The 22,478-nt window shown below is 41.5% G+C and overlaps 1 protein-coding gene across 1 annotated transcript; it reads left to right on the forward strand.

The window, feature by feature from the left end:
- The first annotated feature begins 3,645 nt into the window (after positions 1-3,645).
- On the forward strand, positions 3,646-20,212 carry ddx31 (DEAD (Asp-Glu-Ala-Asp) box polypeptide 31). Its single transcript, XM_042421094.1, has 21 exons — positions 3,646-3,748; positions 4,431-4,549; positions 4,781-4,933; positions 5,042-5,175; positions 5,275-5,350; positions 6,112-6,155; positions 6,331-6,401; positions 6,748-6,857; positions 7,387-7,428; positions 7,835-7,899; positions 8,335-8,454; positions 9,636-9,742; positions 9,865-10,091; positions 10,265-10,417; positions 10,518-10,577; positions 11,603-11,653; positions 11,920-12,059; positions 12,275-12,359; positions 14,995-15,106; positions 16,376-16,595; positions 19,311-20,212. Exons 2-21 carry the CDS (start codon positions 4,439-4,441, stop codon positions 19,447-19,449), a joined length of 2,220 nt encoding a protein of 739 aa, XP_042277028.1. The 5' UTR covers positions 3,646-3,748; positions 4,431-4,438; the 3' UTR covers positions 19,450-20,212.
- Positions 20,213-22,478: the final 2,266 nt, after the last annotated feature.

Below are 22,478 nucleotides of genomic sequence, written 5' to 3' on the forward strand. Positions count from 1 at the left end.
GGTGACGTGTGAAGAAAATCTGTTTTACAGAAACAAATATCACCTGAAACACCTTCATCTTCCCAGAGCACTCACTCACCTAATAAGCTCTCTCTGTCTCTCATCCGGCTCGCTGCTTCATAATACAAGTGTCTGAAAACCAAACAAACAAACATGGCCGCCTCACGTCAGCCAAAGTAGATCAGTTCATTGTCAGTTTGGATCCAAACATGAGATTTGTTGACAAGAAGAAAAACATAGAAAATCACCAGAATGATCCTTTAATCAGACTAGCTTCTCCTGTGTAGAAGCTCCAACCAATCAGGTTACAGGAGGAGATCCCTCACTGACTTCCCACCATCATCACGTCACCACGTCCAGAGTTAAATATGATCATCTACACGTGTTTGCTCTCAAATGTTTTCACTCATTTTTCAGAATATCAGTTTGACAGCTTTAACTCTGATGTTCATCACATTGTGCTTGTTGAAAGCTCCAGAAAAAAGGGAGTAAGTGGACCTTGAGTCAAGATTTTCTGTCAAACTCAAGAATGACAGTTTACACTCTGCTCTCGGCTCGTGTTTCTGACCCGTCAGACTCCTGTTTAGTGACGTCACCGTGATGTCACCGTGATGTCACCGTGATGTCACAGTGTGATTGTTACTGATGGACGTGCTGGACATCGCTGCAGGAACGAGAGCAGAGTGGGAATAAAGCGGTGAGACGCTGCTGAGACAGACAGACATCCAGCAGTGTTTCAGGTTTTTTTAAGTTGGTATTAATGAGTCGTGTGTGACTGACAGCAGCTGATGTTTCTCTGTCAGGCAGCTCAGCGGCTCCTCTGATCTAAAAGCAGTTATCACAGTTTAGGACAGCAGCATTTACTTCAAACCTTCATGTTAAAATATCTCCGTTTACTTCAAGCCTCTCGTCCTCTGGAGCCCGCCGATGATTGAAAACTCGTTTTCAGAACTTGCTCAATCACACAGACGCTCGGCCGACGTTTCAAAGTGACAATTTTGGCAAATGACTATAATTAATCCTCCTGAGCGGCGGTTTGAGTCCCAGCGGTGCCGCGCTCGCCGTCTTGACTGACAGCTCTATTTTTAAGTCTTCCTGTCAACAACAGGAAGTGGAGCAGGAGGGAAATGAGACATGACGGCTGCTGATGTGATGATGGACAGTTTGTCCTCCGTCCTGCAGAGTAGTGATGATCATCCTGCCGGAGAGCCTCTGAGCAAGGCAGCGAGCTGGACCGATTCCTCAATGTCTGAGAGTTCAGATCAAGTACATTTAGTCAAGTGCAGTACTCTGAGGTACTTGTACTGTACTTGAGTATTTCCATGTGATGCTACTTTCTACATTTCAGAGGGAAATATTGTACTTTCTACTCCACTACATTTATTTGACAGCTTTAGTTACTTTTCAGATGAAGATTTGACACAATGGATAATATAACAAGCTTTTAAAATACAACACATTGTTAAAGATGAAACCAGTGGTTTCCAACCTTTTTGTCTTTTGACGTCTTACAAAAAGCAGTGTGTAGTCGGGGTCACATTTCACATGTCTATGAGTTGTTAACAGCTCCACCAAATAGTGATTTTTCCCTCTAAACTTCTCACATGCTTTCATTTCAATAAATGTTCAAATGATCCAATATTTCAGCAAAAATCAAAGATTAGAGAAAAAGTCCAAAAACTGAAAACAGATTTGTGTATCAGAACTTTGTTTTTTCTTCTTTCCTCTCCCATTAATCATCTCACCACCCCTCAGATTTATCTGCTGACCCTTTGGAGGGGCCCGACCCCTAGGTTGGGAACCACTGGACTAAACTAGCTAACTGTATATAAAGTAGTGTAAACTAGCTCCACCTCCAGCAGCTACAACAGTAACATGCTGCTCTAACACTGATGCTTCACTATTAATAATCTAATGATGTCATATATGATAATATATCAGTCAGAGGGACCAAACCACTACTTTTACTGCAATACTTTAACTACATCAAGCTCATAATACTTATGTACTTTTACTGCAATACTTTAACTACATCAAGCTCATAATACTTATGTACTTTTACTGCAATACTTTAACTACATCAAGCTCATAATACTTATGTACTTTTACTGTAGTAGGATTTTTCATGCAGGACTTTTACTTGTAATGGAGTATTTTTACTTTGCTGTATTAGTACTTTTACTGCAGTAAAGTATCTGAGTACTTCTTCCACTACTGTTCTGCACTTTAACAGTTGGCTCACTGCTAAACTGAGCTAAGCTAACATGCTAGCATGCTAACAGCTGAGTGTGTTTTGGAGTTTAGCTGTTAGCTTCCAGAGAGGCTAACAGCAGCATCTCAACCTGTCAATCACGTCACGATTTGAGAAGTTGACATTTGGAGTAAAGAAGGAGAAAAAGAAGTGAAATCCTGCTACTATAGTTTGTTTACGTAGCCTCCGGAGCCGGAGGAAGCTTCCTGAAGCTGACCAATCAGAACAGAGTGGGCTCATCAGGAGGCGGGGCCTTAAAGAGACAGGAGCTAAAACGGCCTGTTTCAGACAGAGGCTGAACTGAGGGGCTGCATAAAGGACCAGTAGAAGATAAATAAGGAGTTTTAACTGGAAATCATGCAAAGATATTCCAGTAGAGCCCCAGAATATATATATAGAGCTGGAAATGTGCTTAATATGTTTCTTTAAATGATTAATCAACTATCAAAATAGTTGCAGAGATATTCTCCCCCCAGTTGACTAATTGATTAATCGACTAATCATTGCAGTTCTACTCTGATCTGTTTAGTTCGACCGTTAATATCACACATGCATACTGTATATAATGTTATTTATATGTCTGATTGATTTACATATTCATATGTTGTAGTAATTTTCTCCTGGACTCAGGAGGAGCAGCTGATGAGCTGTTGACAGTTACTGAAGATTCAAATAATTAGTAAACAAGATAAAAAGCAGCAGAATGAAGTTAAACTGATGTGATCTGCAGAGTGCTGGTCAGACGTGTGTTTTCAGCTCATTGTGACTGTTTTAAAGGAATAGTTTGATGTTTTGAAAAACTCCTCTTGTCTTCTGTTCAAACATCTGTGTGTCAATGCTGCGTTCAAGTCATATTACAGTTATCGTAATTATACATTTATTACTTGTAAACAGTGTTTATGTCATAATTATGACCAGGAAATAGATTTTTCTGAAAGTTCAGATTCATCCGACTCAGAAACAGCTACAAACTGTTTTACATTTCTGTTTGTGTTCAAATTAAACCAACAATATAAAACATGTTCATCACTGAGCTTCAGAGGTGTTGTGTACTTCTGAAGTTCAGATAAAGCCAAAGATAAATCTTGTATTTCCAGCTGTCTGATTGTGGTTGTTTGTATTGATTTGATTGAATGCTTCATCAATAAACACAGTAAACATGAATGAATAGGACCTGATGGAGTCACTATGACCTTCCAGCAGTTTTATTGGACATCAAATCAGGTAAAAAAAGATCCGTTTTATCGGTTTTCTCTCCTTGTAGAAGCTGCAGAAGACAGAAGTAAGAAATACGGAATAAACTTTTAAAAACGTGTTAATATTAATGTTCTGAGTGTTGAACTGTTGTCGCGTTCATTAATTAAATTCAAAATAAGCAGTGAAGCTACTGCGCATGTCCACAAAATCAGCTGCGAAGGCTGGGCGGGGCTTCAGTGACGTACCAGGAAACGTGTTCCACGCGTGTTGTCGGTCCCCGTGTGTTCTGAGAGTTTCACGGTGAGTTTTTATTTTTCTGATTTTCAGTGTTTTTTTCTGTTTTTCCTTCACGTGCTCAAACTGCAGGTTGTTTACAGACTGACCGGAAACAGCTGCTGTTAGCACGAGGGAGGCTAACGTTAGCTGCTGCGCTACACACACACACACACACACACGTGTTTCTGTGTGTTGTTTATTTGTTAGGTTACTGTTTTAAGGAGCTAACTCCGCTAACAGCAACAGACACTTTAGCTTCTGTAGATCAGACCGGACTCCTCACCTGTCAGACAACAGAACACAGGTGAGAAATACACAGTGAGACCCTGAACACACCATCAGGTGTCACTCTTTAATTCGGCACAAGTCAAATAAATACAATATCTGGTTTTGATAGATTGTGTTATTCTAACCAGGCTGCACTGAAATATGACTTTGTTCTCTCAGCTGTCACATATACACTGTAATATATAATATATAATAAACAGTATAATCAGCTGTTTTACATCTTAACTGGGCAGTTTTTTTTTGAATGAAGTTGGCATCAGTGTCCATTCAAGCTAATTATTAAATCTACTTAGATAATTCTTGTTGAATAGCTGCTCTGTTTCTGTTTGTACAGTCTCAGCTCTAACCTCTGTGTGTGTGTGTGTGTGTGTGTGTGTGTGTGTGTGTGTGTGTGTGTGTGTGTGCGCGCGTGGACCAGGTGTGCTGATGATGTCATCAGCAGATGACCAGCTGTGTCTGAACATCAGCAGCAGTTTTTCTTCTTCTTCTTCTTCCAGCAGAAGGAAACCTCTGACTGCTCAGCAGAGATGGGCTCAGGTGAGAGTTTGAGTGATTATTACTGCAGTCAGCTGACTTTTAACATTTAGATGAACACAGTTACACACATTTAAAAAAAGAAAAAAAAACAGTGAATGAACTGTGACACCGACAGTCTGCACCAATCAAACACAGAACAAATACAATACAGAGAAAATGTATGAAAATGAAACAGGAAGTCGTCACATTAGAGAAGAATGAAGCAGAGATGTTTTTGTGTTTCTTCTGCAGAAGAAGCAGAAAGCAGAGAAGAGGAGGTTCAACTCCTCCTCAGAGGAGAGACGCTCCTTCAAACAGAGGAGGAGGACCGACACCGTAGAGGAGAAGGAGGAAGAGGAGGAAGAGGAGGTGAAGACTGAAGCTCCTCCTCCTGCAGACGCTCAGGTAAACTCAGCTCACACAGGTTAAGTGTGTTTTCGTCCAGATGTGTTTCAGATTCAAAGTGTCTGACAGTGTTTCTGTTGTCAGCAGACAGAGAAGACGACACCACAGAAGAAGAAGAAGAAGCAGAAGAAGATGGAGGGAGAGAAGAGGAAAGAGAGGGACGGAGAGAAAGAAACAGGAAGGAGCTCCATCAAGACTTCCTCTCTGTTCAAACACAACCCAGATATCCCAGACATCCACAGGTACGCCGCTCCTCCTGATGCTGATTGGTTCACAGTTATTATTATTATTAATCAATCAGATATTTTATCAGCCGTCAATAAACTTTTTTACTCTTTCAGACCAGATGTCTCTCAGTTGAAGGAGAAGATTTTCACCACTGACTCGTTTTCAGAGCTGGAGCTGCACCCTCACCTGGTAACACACACACACACGCACACACACGCACACACACACACACACACACACACACACACGCACACGCACACATATAAAAGGACTCATATTCTGCACATCTCCAGCTCTATATTTATATTCTGGGGCTCTACTGGAATAAAAACTGCTTATTTATCTTCTACTGGTCCTTTATGCAGCCCCTCAGTTCAGCCTCTGTCTGAAACAGGCCGTTTTAGCTCCTGTCTCTTTAAGGCCCCGCCTCCTGATGAGCCCACTCTGTTCTGATTGGTCAGCTTCAGGAAGCTTCCTCCGGCTCCGGAGGCTACGTAAACAAACTATAGTAGCAGGATTTCACTTCTTTTTCTCCTTCTTTACTCCAAATGTCAACTTCTCAAATCCATCCGTACATGTTGGAGCTGAACAACACATGGAAACGCCTTAGCAACCACCTTAGCAACCACCTTAGCAACCACCTTAGCAACCGAGGCTATAGAGCAGAGGGATGTTAGTGGGCATGTGTGATGAGCCGACATCAGCTTGTCAGCAAAGTACAAAAAACGTTGCAAACAAAGCTTCACAGCAGGTTGCAGCCCTGAGTTTTGACTTGCAGGCAGCGTTTCTACATACGTTCATCTCAAGTTTCTGAACTTTAACCATGTTTAACATCCGACATCAGAACAGGAAATAAATAACAGAAAACCACAAAAAGCTGAATATGTCTTCTTTAATCATCACTGTATTCTGAATGTCTGTGTTCTGATTGGCTGTTTTCTGTCCACCAGGTGGCGACACTGAACAAAGTCCTGAATGTTTCCACACTGACCAGGTCAGTTCACACACACACACACACACACACACACACACACACTAAACTGAAATAACTGTACATGAACATGTGTGAACTGCTGCTCAGTATATTAATCACATGACTCTGATCAGAGCAGCGTCGTTCAGACTGACGTTAGTTAACGTTGTGACGATGTTCCTGTGTGTGTGTTCAGTGTTCAGAAACAGACTATTCCTGTTCTTCTGTCTGGACGAGACGCTGTCGTTCGATCTCAGACGGGTTCAGGTGAGAAACTTTAAACTTTACATCATACCACACACACACACACACACACACACACACACACACACACACACACACACACACACACACACACACACACACACACAGACACACACACAGATTACCTGATATTTAGACGTTCTGAGTCCTTTTTAAGGAAAAAAAAAGTGCTAATTCTCTGATTCCAGCTTGTTAAATGTGACATTTGAGGACGTCATTTTTAGGAAACACTGATCCACATTTTTCAAACATCTGATCGATTAACAGAGAAAATAATTAGCAGATTAAATGATAGATGTGCGCTGTAAAGGATGACAAGCCGTCACTGATGGAGTGTGTGTGTGTGCAGGGAAGACGCTGTGCTACGCTGTCCCGCTGGTTCAGAGTCTGCAGTCGGTGCAGCCGAAGGTCAAACGTTCAGACGGACCTCTGGCCGTCATCATCGTCCCCACCAGAGAGGTTGGATTGTTTATTAAGACCCACTGAAGCTCCTGCAAGCAGTTCTATGTTGAAAATACATATAAATATAAATCAAGTTTGAACTTTCCTGCTGTGTGTCATCAGCTACAACAAACTGACACTTTTGGAAAAAAAACAGGAAGTAAAAGCTAAAGTTTAAAATAATTCCTGCTGGTTTAATGAGCGACTTCACACAGAGATTTAACATCACCATCATCATCATCATCATCATCATCATGTTTAGAGACTGAAGAACACATGAACCAGCTGCCATCTTACTAACTGTCTGTCTGTCTGTCTCTCTCTCTGTCTGTCTGTCTGTCTGTCTGTCTCTCTGTCTGTCTGTCTGTCTGTCTCTCTGTCTGTCTGTCTGTCTGTCTGTCTCTCTGTCTGTCTGTCTGTCTGTCTCTCTGTCTGTCTGTCTGTCTGCCTGTCTGTCTGTCTCTCTGTTTGTCTGTCTGTCTCTCTCTCTGTCTGTTTGTCTGTCTGTCTGTCTGTCTGTCTGTCTGTCTGTCTGTCTGTCTGTCAGTTGGCCCAGCAGACCTTCCAGACGTTCCAGAAGCTTGTGAAGGTATCACCAGTAGATTCTTTACTGTATCGACTGTGTTTGTTGTTTTAAAGCTGCAGCTAATAATGATCTGGAGCTTTCAACACCCTCCCATGGTCTTCACACATGATAACAGGTGGTTGAATAAAGGAGAGTCACAGACAGCTGATGGTTCTCATCACATCCAGGTGGTTTGATGACAGCTGAGCTAACGGCTGAATGAAGACCATGAGATGTGGTTGAAAGCTCTGAAGTATTAAGTGGAGTTTAGGTGTTATCAGTCGTTAATGGCTCATAATTATCAGCTTGAAGTAAAACTAGTTTCTGTTCAATTCTGTTCAAATTTAAGACACTTTTAGATGGAAACTGATCTGCTGTGAAACCAGAATCAAAGTCAGCTGACCCGGTGTTTCTTCTTCTTCTTCTGCAGCCGTTTACCTGGATCGTCCCAGGTGTGCTGATGGGAGGAGAGAAGAGGAAGGCAGAGAAGGCCAGGTACATCCACCTGTTTACCTCCTCATCCTCCTTCTGTAAAGCCCATTACAGACTTTAATCTGTTCTAGTAGATTTAGCAGTCAGGAAGCTAAACATGTAAAGGTTGTCCTGAAGGTGGCGCTGCAGGAAAGATCATGTGGTCATCAGTATCTAAAGAGTTCATCCTCTGAGGAGCAGGACAGATATCAGGAAGCTTTTATTGAAATGTGTGTTACAGTTGTTAAGATGAACTTTTAGTAACTAAGCAAGTGTTACAGTTTAATTAACGTTTGATTGACTTCTGTCGGTTCTGTGTGTCCTTGAGAACAGACGATTAATCAATCATCGAAACAGTTGGCAAATAATTTAATAGTTGACAACTAATCAATGAATCGACTAATCGCTGCAGCTCTGGTTGAGAAGTTTGTAAAGACTTTGTTTTCTTTCTCTCTTCAGGCTCCGTAAAGGCATCAACATCCTGGTCTCAACTCCTGGACGTCTGGTGGATCATATCAAAAACACCCTGAGCATCGCCTTCAGCGCCGTCCGCTGGCTGATCCTGGACGAGGCTGACCGGTAACACACACACACACACACACACACACACACACACACACACACACACACACAGTGCTTTTAAAGGTGCAGTGTGTAGGATTTAGTGGCATCTAGTGGTGAAGTTGCAGACTGCAACCAACTGAATACCTCCTCCTCCAAGCGTGTAGGAGAACCGACGGTGGCTGTAAAACTTGAAAAACATGAAAGTCTCTCTCTAGAGTCAGTGTTTGGTTTGTCCCTTTTGGGCTACTGTAGAAACATGGCGGTGCAACATGGCGGCTCCCTCTGTAGATATAAGGGGCTCATTCTAAGGTAACAAAAACACAGAAACTCTTATTTTCAGGTGATTATACACTAATTAAAACATACTTATGAATATGATATTCCATCTCTGCCAAGTCCGTTCTGCTAGATGCCACTAAATTCTACACACTGCTCCTTTAACAGTTATGGAACATAGTTTAATGTTGGTTTTATTTTGTGGGTTTTTATTTCCTGCGTTTTGGTGGATTAATATGGGAAAACTGTAATTTCTGTGTTTGTTTGGATGAATAATCACACAAACACAAACTATTAAACCGTTTCTTTATATCAATGTTTTATTTATTTCTACAACAGCTTCTGTTAAATAAAAATATAACAGCTGTTTTTTATCGTGAGGCAGGACGAGAAGTAGCTGCTTTAAGTTCACCATCACATCCTCACTGATACAGATATGTTAGTTTAAGTGTCGTCTACATCACGAGGGACTCAGATTCAGTTATTCTGATTATTTGATCCGAGTTGAGATTAAACAGAAGAGGCCCGAGAGTCGAGCCCTGAGGAACTCCAAGTCAGATATGAAGTAGCAAATCCACACACAGTATCTTCTGATGCAACTGTTAGCTTAGCTCCATCAAAAGAGAAAACATTTTCACCATCCAACGACTTCAAGTGTGTGTGATTAATATGTTTATTGAACAGGTGTAGAAATAAAAAATGTTAAAAAGGAGAAAGACGTTTTCAGTTTTAGCAGCTGTTAGCTTCTTAGTTTTGCTTCTGTCCCCTTAAAACAAGATGAGACGTCTCACTGGTAGCATCTAAAAATTAGGTTTTTGCACAACATAAAGTCTGATTGACAGAGTGAAGCATCTAAAACCGTGTGTGTGTGTGTGTGTGTGTGTGTGTGTGTGTGTGTGTGTGTGTGTGTGTGTGTGCAGGATATTGGACTTGGGTTTTGAGAAGGATCTTACCGTCATATTAAACAGTCTGAACTCCACCGGACCGAGCAGACAGAACGTCCTGTTGTCTGCTACACTAACACACGGTAAATATATTATACAGTAGATACAGAACACTCTATTATAAAATATATGTACAGTGAGTTTGTTGGTCGTCATAGGAACCAGTATATAACGTCCTTCTGTTTCCGCCTCCCGTGTGTCTCAGGTGTGACTCGGTTAGCAGATGTTTGTCTGAACGACCCAGTCAGCATCCACGTGTCTGGCCCCGCCTCCTCTGACCTCACCGCCATCACTGCTGTGACCTCTGACCCCAGCCCAGCCGGCCAATCAGAGAGCTTTGCCGTACCAGAGGCCTTGAAGCAGTTTGTAGTGGTGGTTCCCAGTAAGATCAGACTGGTGTGTCTGGCTGCTTTCATACTGGACAAGTGTAAGGTACAGAATATAAAATATATATTCATAATTTCCTCTAGCGCCACCTTCAGGAAAATGAGAATTTAAAACGAGAAAAGTTCTCAACATTAAACAAATAGCTCAGGTGTTTTTCAGTTGCAGCATTCTGATTGGTTCTTTTCAGCATCACAAACTGACAGACTGTTGTTGTTCAGTTCTCTCAGGACAACAAACTCATCGTCTTTGTCTCGAGCTGCGAGGCCGTCGAGTTCCTCCACTCTCTCTTCACCTCTGTCCTCTGCGGGCCTTCGGCCAATCAAAAGCGTCCACTCGAGTTCCTGCGTCTCCATGGTAACATGAAACAAGAGGTAAGACCGCCACGGTCCATTCGGTGAAAAGCAGATGTTTCTCTGTGTTGTTGTGTTTTGAGTGGTCAGTCAGTGTGGGTGTGTTTGTTTTCTCCACCAGGAGCGCTCAGAGGTGTTCCAGCAGTTTTCGGTGTCTCGGTCTGGAGTCCTGCTGTGTACGGTCAGTAGCTCTGATTTACTGTCTGGTTTAAAGTGATGTTTGATCACTAGGGGGCAGAATAAGTTGTCATGTCCACCTGATGAATATAAGTCCAATATTTTCTGTCCTTTTACCTCCGGTTTGGTCTCAACCAACTCCTCAGAAAATATGTCTCTTTATCGCTTGATGCTCCGTTTTCTTCACAAGATAGTTTCTAACTTTGTCTATTTGTTTATTATTAAAATTTGATTAAAGATATGTTTACTGCACATTCAAGGCCTTGTACAGTGAAATTAATCTGTTTATCAGATTAATTAGTGAAATATTTGGTTCTAGATGTTTGGTGATGTAGTGACTCCTCACAGGTCTGTGAGCTAACTGCTAACTCAGCTAGCGGTGGTCAATCACAACAGCTTTATTTTCTCTGTGCTGTTCTGTTTACTTCCTCCCGACATTTTGTTCCCCATTTCATTACATAAAAAATTGAAGAAGGAAAATAAAGATCTCAGGGCTAACAAATTTGCTAACTAACGGTTTGCAAGTTAGCTTAGCTGGTTTGCTAACAGGACAATCGGGTCACACAGTTTATTCAAAGGAATTTTAGTATCATGTCCTCCTGTCTCATAACCATGTGTCTGTCGTTTAATAGTTTTTACTCAGACAGAGGAGCTTCAGTAAAACTTGATGTTAGCAGCACAGCTAATACGTGAGCTACAATAGTTTCCTCCATTTTGGACTCTCTGACTCTCTGCTGCCTCACCAAAGTTGAACTCGATACGAAAAGATTGCTGATTTACATTTCCCCTCGAGTGAATCCACTGATCACAATGATAATTTTGGAATTGAATGAAATTCCACCGTTTTAAATGCTGGTGTCACACAGACTTTATGGGAAAATAAATTGAATTAACAAGAGCTGAAATGATTAGTTGATTATCTGATCAACCAATTGACAAGTAGTTTTCATAGCTACTATAAAGCACATACTATATGTTACAGACTGAGTAATGTTCATGTTATAAAAATAAACTGTGTTTGTGTTTCAGGATGTTGCAGCCAGAGGTCTGGACCTTCCTCAGGTCACCTGGATCGTTCAGGTAAATATTCACTATAGTTAGGACACCTGTTGATTACATTTGGAGGAGAAAACCGAAATTTATATTCAGGTTACCATGAAAATGTTAAACTCACTGTACCTGCCGTAGTTAAGGATGAGAGTGGACAGTTCAGGTGTGTTCTTCTGGGTTTTCTCATCCTGTCTGTGTTTTAGATAATTAACTGTTTGAGACTCGTCTGATGGTTCATGTTGTGATGATCTAACAGTACTGCAGGTACTACGTAAAACATTCCTTTGTGTCTACAGTACACTCCTCCGACAGCAGCAGCAGAGTACGTCCACCGTGTCGGTCGGACGGCTCGAATCGGAGGACAAGGAAGTGGCCTCCTCTTCCTCACTCCTGCTGAGACCGCCTTCATCACTGAGCTGGCCAATCACAACATCAGGTCTGTTGACTGACAACCGTCAGAGCCAATCACCTTCTGATACCTTGAAAGTACAACATGTACACACCATGCCAGTTAATACCATGTAGTACCATCACAGTACCATGTAGTACCATCACAGTACCATGTAGTACCACACTGGTGGTATTGGTACAGTATTTCTGTTAGTCCACTTCCTGGTCTTGACAGTGTGGATGGGTCTTGCTGTGTTTCAGCCTATCAGAGATGAAGCTCTTGGACATCCTGTCCAGTCTGATGATTGACGACACCTACAAGGGGCGGGGCAAATACCACAGCAAGGTAAGACACCTTCATCCTCACAGCTGGGCCTCTCAGATGGGGCTCCAGAGATCTATGGGGTCCTGAGATTTTTGAAATTTTGAAATTCCTGCTTCAAGAGTGGGAATTAAGCGGGATGTTTGAAGTGTTTCAAGGGTCCTTTAGGGGGTTTCGGGAGTCTTTAAGGGATTTTGTAGACTATTCAAGGTTCTGCTACACTTTGAAGGGACTTTGAGGGGAGTTCCAGTTGTCTTTAAAGAGGCTCCACATTGCAATCTAAGAGATCTTATGGTTAGGGAGTTCCAAGCTGCTCTTTGTGTAGGTGTCGGGGGTCTTTAAGGTTTTCCAGGGTTTTGTTGAGGTTCCAAGTGGACTTCAGGGATTCTTGTGGTGTATTTGGAGGTTCCAGTGTATTTCAGGGGGTTTCAGGATTTTTGATGGAATAGCAGAGTTCTGTGGGGCCACTCAGGACTCTGTACGGATTCAAGGGATGTTGGAGGTGTTTGAAGGGTCCCTTTGGTGTTCCAGGCACCTTTGATGGAGTTTCATTGGTCCTGAGTCTTTAAGGGTCTTTTTTGGAATCTTTTAGGTTCTTTCAGGTTACACTCTGGGGAAACTTCAAGAGACTTTGAAGGGGGGTTCCTCTGGTCTTTGAAGGGGCTTGGGGGGCATTCTAAGGACCTGTATTGGTTTCCAGGAGTCTATAAAGGTATATAAAGGTGTACTGCTGTTCGTGGGGGGTGTCAGTGGTTCTTTGGACATGTCAGGGGTCCTTTAGGGGTTTCCACTAGTCTCAGAGTGGAGTTGGGATTTTGGGGTGTCCAAGTGGGTCCAGGATTTTCAGAAGCCAGCAGGGTTTTCTGAGAGTCAACATTAATCTTCAGGGAGAGTCTGAACCAACAGGCAGCTGAGAGCAGGTTCAGAGAGTCAAACCACCTGCTGTTCCTCTGATGCTGATGAAGATTTATTTTTTAAACATTTGATTCTCGTCAGTTTTAAAAACCCAAACTTGTCGGTGTCAAACTGATGAGCTCCAACAAAGACACTCTGAATAAAAGGACTGCGGAGAGACAATAAAAGCAGCGGGGTGACGCGTTTGTGACGGATCAGTTCAGACAGTTTCATTGAAGCGTTTCTAAAAGGAACCTGCAGGTGACTCCTGCTGCGGCACATTTCTGAGATTCAAACATGTTTGACCTCCGTGATGATCTGTTAGTGTCTCTGAGACAGCTCAGACTGACTGAAGACACTCTGATTTAAATGAACCTTTATTTAATCACAGTCCATCTGTTGAACATGAATCATGTTGTTGCTGGAACATGTTCAACAACCTCAGTCTGATTAAAATGCTTTGTGTAATGCTGTATTATTAATGCAGTAACTCTGCTTAACATCACATTCAATTTCTTTTTTTTACTGAAGTTTTATTGTTTTTTATTTTGTTATTACCCAAGAAGCAAAAGTCTTACCAATGAGGTATAAAATACATTAACACAACTTAAAATATCTCAGTCTTCATACAAAGGTTTTGTAGTTTCTTTTTTATGGGTTTCATAAGCCGTCCATTTGTTCCATTTCCCAATAAACTCCGATTGTTGATTTCCAGATCAAATATCTCATAACGTGTCTCAGAGTAGTTCGGTGCTTCCTGGTGATTCCTTCTTGGTCGCCGCTAATAGAACGTAAATCAGAGATCAGTCTTCACGTTGAGTATTTTCCCGTCAGGTTGCGTAGATTTAACACCACACATGTCTTTGGTAATTCATAACCCAATATCACTCTCACCTCTAGCCAAACATCATCCCAGTATTTTCTTATTTTCACACAGAAAACACAAGTTTTTCTCTCCACGCAGTCTCCAGCAGGTCTGTTGTGTAGATGAACATTTGCTTTTAGTCTCTGGTGGTTGTTTGTTGTATCTTACATATATTGGACCAGTCGTCTTTGGATCATTGTGGTTTGAGTTCTGTTTCGCATTTATATCTAATATACAGTGTAGAGATTCCTCCAGTCGTCATCAGTCCTTGATGCAGCACTGATATCACTCTACTCAGTCACTGTAACATCACATTCAGTTTTTATTAATGTAGGAGAATATTAACTGTAAATCAAAACATAGATTCAAATATTTTTTCCCCTAAAAACACACACAGATACTGTTAAGCCGTCAGTCAGTTCAACACTTTGGTCCAAACTCAAATATATTAACAACTGTTGGATGATATTTCCATGAAGTTTGGTTGGCAGATCAAATATCTTTACATCTACCTGATGGACAAATGTTTGGTTCACACATTCATGTTCTGCTCAGGATGAATTTTAATAACTTTGATCCTGTGACTTTTCATCTAATTCCATCATCTGGATAAAATTACTTTGGTTTATGACCAAATACCTGCAAAACTAATGACATCAGCCTCAGCTGTACTTTGAGTTTAGTGCTAATTAGCAAATGTTAGCATGCTAACAGGCTAAACCAACACATAGTAAACATTACAGTTGCTAAACATTCCTCAGTGGAGACCCTGCCCTCAGAATTGGACTTGGATTAATTCTCCTCTCCAGGTGTTGGTGGTCTCTGGTCGCACCTGCAGGATGATTTTACCGATAGACAGCTTCAATGATTGATCGTAATAATTCTGTGTGTGTGTTTCAGAGTTCATCCAAAGCTCTGGAGCAGGAGACCAGAGAGAGAGCGACCGTCCTGCAGACCGAGTTCGAGAACTTTGTTCACGCCAACACACAATCAGTGCAGACGGCCAAGAAAGGTACGTCCTGTTTGACTGGTGGTAGAGAAACCAACAGTTTGACTAATCTAAAAATGATCAGCTGATATTTGTTTTCATTTATATATATATAATCACTGAAAATAAACATGTTTGATGAGGATCTTTAAATGTGTTGAAGTAACTAAATACATTTACTTAAGTACTGTACTGAAGTACAGTTTTGAGGTACTTGTACTTTACTTGAGTATTTCCATGTGATGCTACTTTCTACATTTCAGAGGGAAATATTGTACTTTCTACTCCACTACATTTATTTGACAGCTTTAGTTACTTTTCAGATGAAGATTTGACACAATGGATAATATAACAAGCTTTTAAAATACAACACATTGTTAAAGATGAAACCAGTGGTTTCCAACCTTTTTGTCTTTTGACGTCTTACAAAAAGCAGTGTGTAGTCGGGGTCACATTTCACATGTCTATGAGTTGTTAACAGCTCCACCAAATAGTGATTTTTCCCTCTAAACTTCTCACATGCTTTCATTTCAATAAATGTTCAAATGATCCAATATTTCAGCAAAAATCAAAGATTAGAGAAAAAGTCCAAAAACTGAAAACAGATTTGTGTATCAGAACTTTGTTTTTTCTTCTTTCCTCTCCCATTAATCATCTCACCACCCCTCAGATTTATCTGCTGACCCTTTGGAGGGGCCCGACCCCTAGGTTGGGAACCAGTGGACTAAACTAGCTAACTGTATATAAAGTAGTGTAAACTAGCTCCACCTCCAGCAGCTACAACAGTAACATGCTGCTCTAACACTGATGCTTCACTATTAATAATCTAATGATGTCATATATAATAATATATCAGTCAGAGGGACCAAACCACTACTTTTACTGCAATACTTTAACTACATCAAGCTCATAATACTTATGTACTTTTACTGCAATACTTTAACTACATCAAGCTCATAATACTTATGTACTTTTACTGCAATACTTTAACTACATCAAGCTCATAATACTTATGTACTTTTACTGTAGTAGGATTTTTTCATGCAGGACTTTTACTTGTAATGGAGTATTTTTATATTGCTGTATTGGTATTTTTACTGCAGTAAAGTATCTGAGTACTTCTTCCACTGCTGGTGATCAGTGGTGAAATTTTAAAGGGTGAAAATCCATGAAACTCTAACTAAAACGAACAGAGACTCGTCCTTGACATCTACTGTTACTGATCACAGACACACTGATGTTGGTGTCAGTTACCTTGTTGTTTGTTGACGTGTGTCCCTGTGATGTCATCAGCGCTGCAGTCCTTCCTGCGGGCCTACACCACCTACCCAGCTAACCTCAAACAGATCTTCCACATCCGCTTCCTCCACCTGGGACACACCGCCAAGAGCTTCGGCCTGAGAGATGCTCCGCAGGGCCTGAGCGCTGCCACGGGCCAGAACCAGAACCAGACCAAGAACCACAAGAAGAACCAGAACAAGTTAAACAGCAGTCAGACCGCTGGAGAGAAGAGGTGAGTCTGTTGGATAGGCTGTTCTGCTTTTTGTGGTTTTCTGTTATTTATTTCCTGTTCTGATGTTCAAAGTTCAGAAACTTGAGGTGAACGTATGTAGAAATGCTGCCTGCAAGACAAAAATCAGGGCTTAAACCTGTTCTGAATGCTTCATTTGTGATGTTTTATTCTACCTTGCCAACGTCGGCTCGTCACATGTCCATTAATGGCCATCCACTCTGTAGCCTTGGTTGCTAAGGTGGTTGCTAAGGTGTTTCCATGTGTTGTTCAGCTCCAACATGTACGGATGGATTTGAGAAGTTGACATTTGGAGTAAAGAAGGAGAAGAAGAAGTGAAATCCTGCTACTATAGTTTGTTTACGTAGCCTCCGGAGCCGGAGGAAGCTTCCTGAAGCTGACCAATCAGAACAGAGTGGGCTCATCAGGAGGCGGGCCTTAAAGAGACAGGAGCTAAAACGGCCTGTTTCAGACAGAGGCTGAACTGAGGGGCTGCATAAAGGACCAGTAGAATATCAATAAGGAGTTTTTAACTGGAAATCATGCAAAGATATTCCAGTAGAGCCTCAGAATATAAATATAGAGCTGAGCCGCATCTTTATTTCAGCTTTACGTCCAACACACACTCTGCTGTGTGTGTGTGTGTGTGTGTGAACATACGTACATGTGTGTCTGACACGTCTGTCTGTCTGTGCTCATTAACACACACCCCTGTTGAGATGACTGACAGTAACACACACACACACACACACACACACACACACGCTCCCTTATACATAATTAAATCCAGAGTTCCCTTCAGTCAGAGATCATGTTTACACTCAGTCCACACAGGACATGCGTGTGTGTGTGTGTGTGTGTGTGTGTGTGTGTGTGTGTGTGTGTGTGCGTGTGTGTGTGTGCGTGTGTGTGTGTGCGTGTGTGTGCGTGTGTGTGTGTGTGTGTGTGTTCGCTGTTAACAGCTGCGTCTCACAGCAGGCTTGTCTGGACAAGGACTGACCACACACACACACACTCAGTGGTCAGTAGAGACATAATTACAGGTGTGTGTGTGTCCCTTTTCAGGCTCCAGCTCCACGGTATCCCACAATCCTTTGGGTGTTGGTCAGTTGTGTAATGGTGCGTTCAGGTGATTGTCTAATAATGAAGCCAGATAGAGGAATATGAGGATATACACTACAGTGTTGTCAGATGAATTTAATGTATTAACAACAATTTCTTCTGGATGTTATCGTTCATTCTTCCTTTAAAGGAGCAGTCTGATGTTTTTCTATACTTTTTCTTATCATAAACAAATTTCATGTACAAACCAACATGTTAATCTGTCTCTCAACACGTTTTCCCTCCTGAAGACACATGAAAACGCAGATGTGCACTTTCATTAGTTTCATGTTCAAACTAAACCTCCGTTTGTGTCGGTGTGTAGTTCCAGTTTCTGACCTGCAGGGGGCTCTGTGTTCCCCGGGGGGGCGTTGAACCCTCCACCTTCCAGCTGCCCTGCCCCGCGGCGAGAGAGTCATATATCGATTATTTAAACACTGACAAATGTGTGTGTTATTGATCAGTCAGTCTGGTAGTACAAGGCTTCCTGCTGCGCTCAGACACACACACACACACACACACAGACACACACACACACACACACACACACACACAGACACACAGACACACACACACACACACACGCACACACACACACACACACACACACACACACACACACACACAGCAGAGTGTGTGTTGGACATAAAGCTGAAATAAAGATGCAGCTGAAGTGTTGAATCTTTAGTTTAACATTTTTAGTGGGATTTCTGAATCATGAAAATTGTACTTTTGGTTTTGAGAGTCATTATATTTTTCATTTAAAGGACATATTCAGCACATTTCCAGCTCTATATTTATATTCTGGGGCTCTACTGGAATATCTTTGCATGATTTCCAGTTAAAAACTCCTTATTTATCTTCTACTGGTCCTTTATGCAGCCCCTCAGTTCAGCCTCTGTCTGAAACAGGCCGTTTTAGCTCCTGTCTCTTTAAGCCCCGCCTCCTGATGAGCCCACTCTGTTCTGATTGGTCAGCTTTCAGGAAGCTTCCTCCGGCTCCGGAGGCTACGTAAACAAACTATAGTAGCAGGATTTCACTTCTTTTTCTCCTTCTTTACTCCAAATGTCAACTTCTCAAATCCATCCGTACGTGTTGTCTTTAATCAATAACTCAGCGTCTCCTGACTGTTGGTTTAAGACACACTTGATCAATTGTGAATCCGTCCTTCAAATTCATTGAGATCAAATTAATTTGATTAATTAAAACTTATGTTTCTGCACAATATGTAAAATGTCTAAATCAAGTTTTTACAACTTGCACAAAACAGCTATTTTTACTCATAAAGTAATGTGATGCTAGCTGCTACGTTAGCCACCCGGAGTCACCACAGTCCTGAAAACTGTGACGTGTAACTGTTCACTTCATGTTACACCGTGCAAAAACAAAAATTGAAATGTATTAATTCATTATATCACTCAGCTCTGTGTGTGCTAACGTGCTAACAGCTGAACCTGAGCTACATGCTAACGTTAGCATGCTAACATGTTTAGCAGATATAATGTTTACTATGTTCACTGTGTTTGCATCAGTCTGACTACACAGCTCCTTATCTTTAATGTTTCTGTTATTTCCTCTCTTCTTCCTCCTCCTCCTCTTCCTCCTCCTCCTCCTCAGGATTTCTCCTGGTCAGAGGGAGGCCAGTCTGTTCCGTTCTGAATTCTCCAGCGGGTTGGAGGGAGGAGACGCCAAGAAGAAGAAGAAGAAGAGAAAGAAGACATTTGATCAGTCAGGAGAGGAAGAGGAGGAGGAGTAAATGAGGAAGAGGAGGAGGAGTAAAGGAGGAGTGCTGCTGAGCGAGGTGTCGACCTCCACACAGCTCACAGACATTTAGTTCTCTGCTGTCAATCCTCAGTTTTCAGCCTCGCTACAGGACTTCCCTTCGTCTTGTTGGCGTTCCCGCCGGCTGTGAGCGTTCACGTAGAGACGACGGACGATTGATCAGCAACTATGTTGATAAACGATTGTCTCAGTAATTATTTTTGCTTTTCAGTATCACACGTGACAGTAAACTGAATATTTGGGGTTTTGGTTGGACAAAACAAGAGATTTGAAGACGTCACCATGAACTCTAAGAAGTTATAATATTATTTGCTGTAACAAATTTTAGCAGTTTTTCCACAACATGTTATAAATAAAATGATTGATTGAATAATGAAAATAATCGTTGAAGCTCAAACACTGAGGACAAACGTCTGAATCTGAGGCCTGAAATGGTCTCAATACGGTCAAATAAATATAGAAATATGTCTTTAAAATGTATCAGACTTGATGTTGGTGACAAATGAAAGAACGTCTAACTGATATTAACTCAGTATGAACATGTGATCTCAGTATGAACATGTGATCTCAGTATGATCACATGTTCATACTGAGATCACATGTTCACACTGAGATCACATGTTCATACTGGACTGTTTATACAAAGAGTTTCATGTTGTTCTCAGAGCTGCAGCCGACGTTCTACTGTAGCTCTGCTGTAGTTCTACTGTAGCTCTGCTGTAGTTCTGCTGTAGTTCTGCTGTAGTTCTACTGTAGTTCTGCTGTAGTTCTACTGTACCTCTACTGTAGTTCTGCTGTAGTTCTACTGTAGCTCTGCTGTAGTTCTGCTGTAGTTCTGCTGTAGTTCTACTGTAGTTCTGCTGTAGTTCTACTGTACCTCTACTGTAGTTCTGCTGTAGTTCTGCTGTAGTTCTACTGTAGTTCTGCTGTAGTTCTACTGTACCTCTACTGTAGCTCTGCTGTAGTTCTGCTGTAGTTCTGCTGTAGTTCTACTGTAGTTCTGCTGTAGTTCTGCTGTAGCTCTACTGTAGTTCTGTTGTAGTTCTGCTGTAGCTCTGCTGTAGTTCTGCTGTAGTTCTGCTGTAGTTCTACTGTAGTTCTGCTGTAGTTCTACTGTAGCTCTGCTGTAGTTCTGCTGTAGTTCTGCTGTAGTTCTACTGTAGTTCTGCTGTAGTTCTACTGTACCTCTACTGTAGCTCTGCTGTAGTTCTGCTGTAGTTCTGCTGTAGTTCTACTGTAGTTCTGCTGTAGTTCTGCTGTAGCTCTACTGTAGTTCTGTTGTAGTTCTGCTGTAGCTCTACTGTAGTTCTGCTGTAGTTCTACTGTAGTTCTGTTGTAGTTCTGCTGTAGCTCTACTGTAGTTCTGTTGTAGTTCTGCTGTACCTCTACTGTAGTTCTGCTGTAGTTCTGCTGTAGCTCTGCTGTAGTTCTACTGTAGTTCTACTGTAGCTCTACTGTAGTTCTGTTGTAGTTCTGCTGTACCTCTACTGTAGTTCTGCTGTAGTTCTGCTGTAGCTCTGCTGTAGTTCTACTGTAGTTCTGCTGTAGTTCTGCTGTAGCTCTACTGTAGTTCTGTTGTAGTTCTGCTGTAGCTCTACTGTAGTTCTGCTGTAGTTCTGCTGTAGCTCTACTGTAGTTCTGCTGTAGTTCTACTGTAGTTCTGTTGTAGTTCTGCTGTAGCTCTACTGTAGTTCTGCTGTAGTTCTGCTGTAGCTCTACTGTAGTTCTGCCGTAGTTCTGCTGTAGTTCTGCTGTAGTTCTGTTGTAGTTCTGCTGTAGTTCTGCTGTAGCTCTAGTGTAGTTCTGTTGTAGTTCTGCTGTAGTTCTGCTGTAGTTCTACTGTAGTTCTACTGTAGTTCTGCTGTAGCTCTACTGTAGTTCTACTGTAGTTCTGCTGTAGTTCTACTGTAGTTCTGCTGTAGTTCTGCTGTAGCTCTACTGTAGTTCTACTGTAGTTCTGTTGTAGTTCTGCTGTAGCTCTACTGTAGTTCTGCTGTAGTTCTGCTGTAGTTCTGCTGTAGCTCTACTGTAGTTCTGTTGTAGTTCTACTGTAGTTCTGCTGTAGTTCTACTGTAGTTCTACTGTAGTTCTGTTGTAGTTCTACTGTAGTTCTGTTGTAGTTCTGCTGTAGCTCTACTGTAGTTCTGCTGTAGTTCTACTGTAGCGCTACTGTAGTTCTACTGTAGTTCTACTGTAGTTCTACTGTAGTTCTGCTGTAGTTCTACTGTAGTTCTGTAGTTCTACTGTAGTTCTACTGTAGTTCTGCTGTAGCTCTACTGTAGTTCTACTGTAGTTCTGCTGTAGTTCTACTGTAGTTCTGCTGTAGTTCTACTGTAGTTCTACTGTAGCGCTACTGTAGTTCTACTGTAGTTCTGCTGTAGCTCTACTGTAGTTCTACTGTAGTTCTGCTGTAGTTCTACTGTAGTTCTGCTGTAGTTCTGCTGTAGTTCTACTGTAGTTCTGTAGTTCTACTGTAGCTCTGTAGTTCTACTGTAGTTCTACTGTAGTTCTACTGTAGCGCCCCCGGCTGCCACGCTTCAAAACTTCAGGAGACACTTTGTGAAACAGAAACATGAAATCAGTTTTTGTGACTTTTTCCACATCAGAGTTTTTCTGATGTTTGTAAAAACATCAGAAAAACAGTTTTTTTAATAGTGTAATAATTATTTTGTTTGTACGACATTTGAGTATAAAAAATGTATTTCTACAGTTTGAAGTTTTTGTTTGTGTCATTTAAAAGATTTATTTTTCTTTGTAAGAAAATAAATAATAAGAACAAAAACCACCAGCAGCATCTTGTTATCTTCATCTTCATCAGCTCATCAGGACTCAGCTGGTCTGTTTCTTCAACTTCCAAAAAGCTGCAGATTTTTATCATAGCACACATCATCACATCCTGACGGCTGCTGTTTACGTCTCACTGGAAACACTGGGAATCTGTCCTTGAAATGTAACTTACAACAAACTTTATAAACTATAGTTTTTGTCCAAACTTTGTTCACA

The sequence above is a fragment of the Thunnus maccoyii genome, chromosome 9 (assembly GCF_910596095.1).
Source record: "Thunnus maccoyii chromosome 9, fThuMac1.1, whole genome shotgun sequence".
Taxonomy (NCBI): domain Eukaryota; kingdom Metazoa; phylum Chordata; class Actinopteri; order Scombriformes; family Scombridae; genus Thunnus; species Thunnus maccoyii.